Source organism: Lontra canadensis, unplaced genomic scaffold, assembly GCF_010015895.1.
Source record: "Lontra canadensis isolate GAN:19392208 unplaced genomic scaffold, GSC_riverotter_1.0 scaffold13, whole genome shotgun sequence".
NCBI lineage: Eukaryota > Metazoa > Chordata > Mammalia > Carnivora > Mustelidae > Lontra > Lontra canadensis.
Window position 1 is genome coordinate 9,535,608 of NW_022631007.1, and position 9,069 is coordinate 9,544,676.

At 42.4% G+C, this 9,069-nt stretch overlaps 1 protein-coding gene across 1 annotated transcript in view; it reads right to left on the reverse strand.

Annotated features, from left to right (window-relative positions):
* Nucleotides 1-9,069, reverse strand: part of DNER (delta/notch like EGF repeat containing) — a 308,774-nt gene that overhangs the window by 140,136 nt on the left and 159,569 nt on the right. The window contains exon 5 of the mRNA XM_032857415.1: nucleotides 194-339. Within this exon, the coding sequence (XP_032713306.1) occupies nucleotides 194-339 (146 nt within the window). The remainder of the gene's footprint in view (nucleotides 1-193; nucleotides 340-9,069) is intronic.

A 9,069-nucleotide genomic window follows, 5' to 3' on the forward strand; every position in this document is an offset into this window, starting at 1 on the left:
ACAGAGACTGTATATCCATATGCTGCTCACTAATGTATAACTGAAACCAGAAATTTATAGGGATTTTTCAGCAAATTCACTAGTTCTCTCCCCTTTCATTCTTGATAGATAGACATAGATAGGTATCAATATACAGGTATAGACACATATTTACGTAAATATAACTTTTAAAAGCTACCAGGTGTCCCCTTACCTCGGATGGCTTCGTGGTACATTTTCCTTTTCCAGAACATTCCAGGCCATTTGCATGGCTCTCCCCTGATACACAGGTGCTGGCCTTCACCACCAGAGTTAAGCGCAAAGCCACAATAGATTTAGTAACAGAATCATTCACAAAACCTAAGGGTGGAGGGAAAAAGAAAATGTAAAGTAAAACTTTACCAACATTCTTTCCACAAGACGATGAGTTTATTTTCCGCAGCATTCAAGTCAGACGAACAAAACAAAATGTAATGCTAGGCCAAGAAATAAAGTGTGTGACTAGTGGTCATTCAGACCTCTGGTCTTTCAAGAAAGATCAAGCAACATGAGAAATACCTAAGACCCAAGGAGAGACCAGGCCCTCGGTCATGGCATTAGATGCTGCTGTTCTGCTCCTGCCCATCTCTTCCAGGGGCCATTTTGTCTCTTAATTCCAACCCCCCATTAGCATCTTAGAATTCACTAGTTTTGAGCCCATCTTCTCCCAGAGGCCACCTGCCCGCACCTCCCGACTCTTCCTTATCCTGGCTACTTTGGATGGTGACAAGCACTAAATATCTCTCAAGACCACCCCCCATGCCAGCCTGCCCGAGTGGCTCTCAGTGTCTTGACAGGTGGATAAGTAGGACAGGAACACATTCAATGATGGGCTTATTGATACCTAGCATCATTCATCATCAGCCTGACTACACGGTATCAATTAAGTTATGTGATTTAACCATCTAATAAAACAGGGCCAATCACAGTTGAAGATTGATCAAACCGTCCCTGATGTGTCATATTTATCCCCAAATGATCTTGCAACTAGTGCAGCTACTTGTACGTAGGAGGTAACAATAAATGTAGAAAAAAACATAGCCTCCAACTGGAATGAAGAAATAATACTGCAAGTATTTTGCATCAATAATATGATGCTTTCCCTAGGAGAGTGTCTGTTTTTTTCTAACAAGAATATTCATTTATTTATGTCTAAGTTTTCATTTCTAAATTAACAACCTCCATTAACATTTCCATTATCCAGGAGACAGACTCCTGTTTTGCCCATACAAGGTGCTTAAGACAAGGTGGTGACAGTGATTCTAGACATCCATGATTCTCTGAGCCCCAATTTTCTCTTGTGCTGGGGAAGGAAAATAACCGCAAAATAGGGTGACCATAGAATTTATCCTCCAAAGTAGGACTCTTTTCCAATCAAAATGGGAGAGCTTTCATGATTGCAAGTGGACACAGGCATAAAATGAGACTGTCTCAAATAATGGGACAAAATGGTCACCCTCCTCTGGCCTGAGGAGCACCCAGAGATCAGGAATTTGCAACATGTTAAGTACTCCATTAACGCCAGGGTTGTTTTTAACAGGCAGATGACAGATTTGAAACAGCAATGTAAGATTTAATTCAACCCACAAGTTTTAAGGTTATGATGGATGTTAAAGCAAGTCACAGCGGAGGAGAGACACCTCTCAACTTCTGTTTGTAACCAGGAGACAAATGTCTCTTGGTGCCTCGGTAAAGACAGGTTCCACAGGTCTCACAAACAGTGGTATTTCACACCCATAGAGAACTAGTGGCTTTCTTCCTAAGATGTCCTACTGAAAACTTGATCATTCGCTGGCTTTGGGACAGAAGGAAAGCATGGTTCTGGCAAAGGCACTTCCCTCTACAGAGGTCCGTACTTCCTTTGTCATGGCTCTGCACTCTGTGGGCGCCTTACACCATCTCCCAGCTGCCTTTGCTCATGTCTGGCTCACCCCAGCTCGGTAAACAGTTGCCTGGAATACCCCTTCCTCTCCCAACGTTATAGCTCCGATCTCACCTTATTCCTGAGCTTTTCCTCAACAGTCCACCCTCCTCCAAGCTCTGCCGTGTCCACCTGTGCCTGAGTACACGCTCCCGTGTACAGGTCCCTGGTTTTTCTCTGTCTCAGATGCTTTCTTATCTACCCACCTTTACTGAAGCTTCCTTAATGGCAAGGGACAAAGTCTTAGAGAAGTGGTTGGTAGGAAGGCAAGAGACGGGTACATATATGACCTGGGAAAACTTTCCAAAATGTCCTGCCATCCAACATGTCAACTTTAAAAAAAAGAGCAATCACTCAAATGCATAAATTCCAGTTTACTAAAAAATAGTTTTTTTATCAACTTATGAGTAAACAATATAGGAAAATGGAGCCTGGTACAATGGTGGGATACTACCAGAGGTCTTATTCTAAAAGACATTTTTACACATAAAATAATGGAGGAAAAATCAGATATCAGAACTTATAGAGGTGTCTTTTGTGATTTTGCTTTGTTCTCTGGTTTCATATTAAATTATTGTTAAAAACTATATCACGTGCCTACTTACTAAATATTTAAATCACAAAATGCTATGTAAGAGCACCTGGGTGGCTCAGCCGGTTAAGCGTCTACCTGAGGTTCAGGTCATGACCCCAGGGTCCTGGGATGGGGGCCCATGTCAGGCTCTTTGCTAAGTGGGGAGTCTGCTTCTCCCTCTCCCTCTGCCCCTCCCCTTGCTATTGCTCCCTCACTCGCTTTCTCGCTCTCTCTTTCTCTGTCAAATAAATAAACAAAATCTTTTTTTTAAAAATTGCTATATAGGGGCACCTGGGTGGCTCAGCAGGTTAAAGCCTCTGCCTTCAGCTCAGGTCATGATCCCAGGCTCCTGGGATCGAGCCCCGCATCGGGCTCTCTGCTCAGCGGGGAGCCTGCTTCCCTTCCTCTCTCTCTGCCTGCCTCTCTGCCTACTTGTGATCTCTGTCTGTCAAATAAATAAATAAAATCTTTTTTAAAAAATGCTATATAATTCTGTAGAAGAGGCCTCCTTCTGAAGGTTATTTTAAAAATTCTATTCAACTATTAAATTTACTTAGCCAGTAGTAATCTAAATGAATGAGTAGTTAAAAATATACATGGTATGGTTTGCTAGATTGTTTGCTTCCATTTCCTCAAGAACATTTACTGAGCTCACGTCCACAAACCAGGCACTCACTTAGATCTCCAGGTTACAAAGATGGCGCAGTTTTCGTTTCCACCGCACCAAACTTTGAGTCAAGAGCAGTGATCCTTAACCAGTTTTGAAACCAGAGGCTTCATAATTTCGCAGGGGCTTTTTCCAAGTACATACTGCCAGGCTGCAACACAAGTGCTTCAGAATCAATGATCCAGGATGGTCCTCTGGCAGGCATGTTTTTTAAAGGATTCCCTGAGTAATTCAAACATCGCTTCCAGTTAAGAACCACTGGCCTGGTAGAAAAACTAATCTAAGGAACATAAGTAATATTATATCACGTGGAATTAGAGGTATGCATTTGAGCCTCTGAAAGCACATTTTACACATCTATTTTTGAAAGTCTAGGTGATTCTGTGTTATTTAGACAATCTTTATACTCTCTGGCTCATCCTAAGTCTCCAAAATTCTTGGAGACAATTCTGATGAAGGTTTCTATATTAGCTTTGTTTGCTCCGTAAGACTGTGAGTATTTTGGCCCTCAAATGTTTCAGTAAACTATTAAAGAAATCAATCTTTGCAACGGTGTGTCGCATACTACTATGTAATTCCTAATTATGTCACTGAATCCCCCAAAGTAAGTCAAAAGGATATGCATGTTATTTTCAGCAGTATACTGCTCATGAGATGAGAATGTTGTCTGGCGGCTCCTTCCAGGTAAGAGTGTAATTTCAGTAAGTTGTTGGCACCTCTCTTTGATCCCGTCTCAGGGAAAACGCTTGGAGCTGCTCATAATGAAAAGTAATACTGTCCAATTTAAGTTTCATCAAACTGCAGCTGAGTTAGAGCAAAGCAGCCCTCAGGAAATCCCACATGCCAAGAGCAAGAACTGCACCCTTTACAAAGAGGCAGCAGGAAGAATCTGAAATGAAATAGAACTCATTTTTTAAGTTCTTTGGGGGCTTTATAAGTGATCATTTGAAAGTTGTTGAAAAGCCAGTGTGTTTCTTTGACACAACACTCAAACTGATGGGCACTTCTAGCACACTTGAAAGAAATGTGGAGCAAATGGTCACTATTTTTTCTCTTCCTTAATAACATGAAACCAATATACCTAACATAATTCATGATACAGACCGAGATAGAAAAGCTTGTCCTCATATTCGGAATTCTAAGATCCATAGGCCGACTAATCAACTGGAGACAAAACCGATGAAGTCTGAATGAGGAGGACATTCCGGTTCTGTTTCTAGAGCTTTCTCAGAATGGGCTTTTGGCAACACCAGCATCTTCTATGGTCCTTCCAAAAAAACACTACAGAACTTCTCCTACACAGCAGGCCACGGTGGCTCTCAAGCGAAAACCTGGTTTAAATTAACAATAAGCAAGGGAAAGAGCAAGCTGAGATTTAGAAAGAAAGATGAGATTTCAGAAAGAAAGTAAGGAGCAGGGAAGGAGGGAGGAAGACTGAAGAGGAATAACAAAGCATAAGACAAGAAGTGCGTGAGATCCCAGGAAAGGAGACCCTCACACAGGAACACAAAAAAAGCAGAAATGGAGAAGGAAGGCAAAGGCTCTCCACCCAAAGTCTCAGGGGCTCTCCCACTTACGTCACGTTTTCTCACCCTCTCCTTCTCATGAGAAAATATATTCTTCATCCCAACCACAACAAATATAAGACTAGAGTTCTTTGAAAATGTTCATGAATAAACATATATTTAAATCATCATTGTGTACGGTCCAAGTCTATGATTCTGACTATGAGGCAAAAATATTGAGTCACTTTACGTGGACAGATCGTGCGCTTCAGTGAGTAAACTCGCACGGTGGGGTGGGTGGGATGGACAGCAGCACGGGGATGGAGGGAAGCTGAACTCATCCGTTCAACATCCAGCAGATGCATATCTGGCTCTAAGTAAGAGGCTGCTTTTAGGGTGAGCTCCAAAGGCTGAAAAAGAGCCAGCCAAGAGAGCTGAGGAGGTCATATGTCACATGAAGGAGGAGGTCAAGTGTCACATGGAGGAGGAGGTCACCAAGTCACATGGATGAGGGGGACATGTGTCCCATGGATGAGGAGGTGATATGTCACATGAAGGAGGAGGTCAGTGTGTCACATGGATGATATCAGTATGTCATATGGAGGAGAAGGTCATGTGTCACTTGGAGGAAGAGGTCAGTGTGTCACACAGATGAGGACATCAGGGTGTCAATAGCCAGCACCTTGATGAGGACAGAGAGGCAGAAAGGGCCAGATCAGGTGATGTGAATACTTAAATGGCCTCATCTGAATACAGACGGTGTTGCACTACTGGGACAGGGAAGGGCACCTCGGGATCAGAAAGAGAGAGAACAGGGTCCAGAATCAAGATTTACAGGCCAACGTTCACGATATAAACTTAGCTATGTATTGACATCAGACCACAACAGAATTGTGCTAGGATAATTAACTAAAACAAATAGCTACATGATTTTTCCATGGTGGGGTTGATAAGAAAAGACAAGATTTCTGCAGCATGAAGGACATCTAGAACTACGTGAAGACCACTTCAGCATTGAGAGGGGGAAATGTAGTACCTGACCAAAAAAAAAAAAAAAAAAAAGTTTCAAGGATGCCACATAGTTCAACTCAATATTCAGATGTTGGGAAAGAAAGAGAAGAGGGAGGGAGGGAAGGGTAGGAGGGAGGGAGAGAAGGGTAGGAGGGAGGGAAAAGATACTGCTTACTTTGGAGAGCCCCCCTCTACTTGCTATACAACCAGATGATTTCCCTAATGCATTCTAAAACCATAATGAAGGAAAACTTTCTCCAAAGATTATCCAGAGATCTGTTAACACCCTCAAGTAACTAGTTACGGTGACAAATAAAAAGTAGGTTTCCTTCCCCCTCTCCCCATTCCTTCTCCCCTAACTCTACACAAGAACATACAAATGCTTTGCCCTGCCCACAACCCCACACTGTGCTCATTAACAAGGTAATAAAATGTTCTGCCATCATCACAGCCCTTTCAAACCAGTAACTTTCCCAAACTCACCTCCCCTGGTGCCAATGAGAAGTTGAGAGCAACTGAAAGGGGGTCTGGTCATTATCTCCGGGGTGAAGTGGTCAAGCGTTGTTCGGAGCATACAAGATGGCTGGCTCCAGGCCATTAACTGTTTATTTTACCAAGTGTCTTCTTTAATATTAACACTAAAGAGTCTTTAAATGTACTTTGTAGTTAATACCTCATTGGGATTAACAGCAAATGAGATTTGCATTTCTCACTTCAGTGGTTTGACTAAAGACTATTTTCTTTCCTGTTAAAGGAAAGCATACATGCAAAACAAAATTCTGGCCATGAATACTTGAGCAGTAGGTGTTGGAAACAGACTGCCGACTTTTCCTATTAAGACTTGGCGAGTCACTTGGCATAAACCTATAACCTATAAAAACTGTTCACAGTCCAGGAAGTCCCATGGCTGGCAGAAGATAGGCATGAAAAGCTTGAAATATTGTGGATTCCTGCTCCAAATGGAGACCCAGGGTTTCTGCATTCACATAATCACTGGGAAGTCAAACACCCCCAATCCCACACCTGGTTCCACAAAAGCAGGGATGAAATGGTGTATGTACACCAACTTTTTTTAAGAAGGGAGGATGGAGATTAGCACAAAGCTTAAGAAGCTGGTCAGGATACCCAGGGATTCGTGACTCCATACTTGCGGGTGGAGAAGCATAACCTGAGAACTAACTCGTCTTCTGACAATGTCAGTCCAGAGGCAACGAGAGAGATTGGGGCAGGGAGCAAATATGAACCTAGACCAAGTCCAGGGCCATGTGATACTAAAGCAAGGCTTACTAATACCCTTCGCTATTTTGCATGTGTGCTGAATGCCAGCAGACCAGGAAGGAGTTAAGGGGGAAAAGTGACTACAGACCAAAAAAGCTATCATGATACCCATGTAGAACCCGGCCACCCTGACCATCCCAGGACCTCATTCAAGGACCATCTGTCTATTCTAAACAAAGCTTTCTTTAGATTTCCATGTAAAGACTGGGTTCTGCCATTGTTTACTTGCCTGCTTACTCTGAAGTTTTGATACTTAAAGAAGAACCTTGCTATTTGGAAAATTCACTCATACGGATTGTCTCATTTTCTGTGGGTTCCTGAGTAAGGGAGGGCCCAAAATGCTTTCTGAATTAGGAGACACATTGGCGCATAACAGTAATGGACCAAATATGTTGCCATTGCAACTCATCTGAATCATTGGGTGGATTACCCCTGGCTGAATGATGATGAAAAGTATATACTAAGTAATATCATTTGCTCCAAAGTAAAAGAAATTGCAAAGATAAGGGAAGCTGTTGTTGGAAAGAGAGGAAAAAAAAAATACGATCCACCTGCTATCACCTGAAGATAGAATGACTGATTCTCAGCAAATCTTACTGTCAGACACAGCAGCCCTTCCCCACTGCCTCCCAGCTTTATCAGCATCTCATTGGCACCTGCTGTCTATTCATCCTGTAGAGAGGCTCTGAAAATTCAATATCGAAACATAGGCTCATGAAACGAACAAAAATTTTATATGGAGACTCCTTAGGTTGACGTTCTATACTTTTCCAAAAGAAATAGTTATTCCCACAATAAAGGGTGACTAGCCCAGAGTGCTGTATTTCTGTTTAACTTTTTTTTTTTCAAGAAGATGTTCATGTCCTACCACACTCCATTCTCTATAAATATTAGACTAAATCATTTCTCCAAAGTTGAGACTTGAATACTTGAGTTGGGAGTAACAGCTAGTTGCCTAGTGGTTCATTTTCTCCCCACATCCTTTGAATAACAGCATTGGGAGTTTGTGCTGAGAAATGGGCCACCCGGTTAAAGAACATGCCTCTCCTCAGTTACTCAGGGACAAGACGTGTGATGTTTTTGTGACGTACAACCACAAAGACTGAGCAAGGGCTGCCTGTCCATTCCCCCCGCCCCTGCATCCCATTGCCCTATGACAGTGGGGGAAGTCAGTCTGAATCCAGAGATGGAGTCTGTGTGGTGAGGGTGTAGAATTGTCCTCTTGGGCCTGGACTCACTACCTCTAAACTCTAACATAAGAGAGAGATGAAATGGCAACTTGTTTAAGCCAATATATTTGAGGTCTCTCTATTGCAACAGATTAGACTGTGTTATAATCCATGCAGATGTGCAAAGGAATCATACAAACTCCTTCCCCGTGCTGCCTCTGCCCCTTGACTCAGAAGGAATCACCATGTAGCTACTCCTTCACGTTGCAATCTCATGAAATACTAATTCCATCACTTCCCCCTCTACTTTGTCTTCCTTAGTACTCACAAAGCAGGGTTGACCATGAGAGTGGCTCCTCTATGAGACAGGGGAGGAGTGGGAGAGAACTGAGCACAAGCTTAGGAAAAACACCTAATGTCATTCCTTTTATCATACAGGGTTATACTAAATGTGCACATTAACAGATAGGTATAATCTATCTTTTAATTGTAACATTTTATTTATTCTATAGATGGTGTAAGTTTCACATTACAGAAGTAACTGCCCATGATATCTACTGATTAACTCCAAATGAGTGCTCCCTAATTAGTGGCTTTACTATTTATACTAACATGAGTAACCAGGCCCAAGTGCCTACATGAGGTTAATGGGAGGCTATACAGGCTCTACTACCAGATGTTCAACTTCTCCCCAGCTCTGAATTTGAGAGAGTTATTTACACCATTCATGCCTCAGATTCTTTCTTTCTGAAAGAGAACTAATAACACTACCTATTTCCTGGACTGGTGGTTATGATTAAAGGTCTTAGTATGGGCAAAGCTCTTAGTGCAGTGCAACCAAGTAGTAAGAACTCTGTAAGGCATCTTCATCACCATCACCATCATCATCATCACTGCCATCATCATCATCACCATCATCACCACCA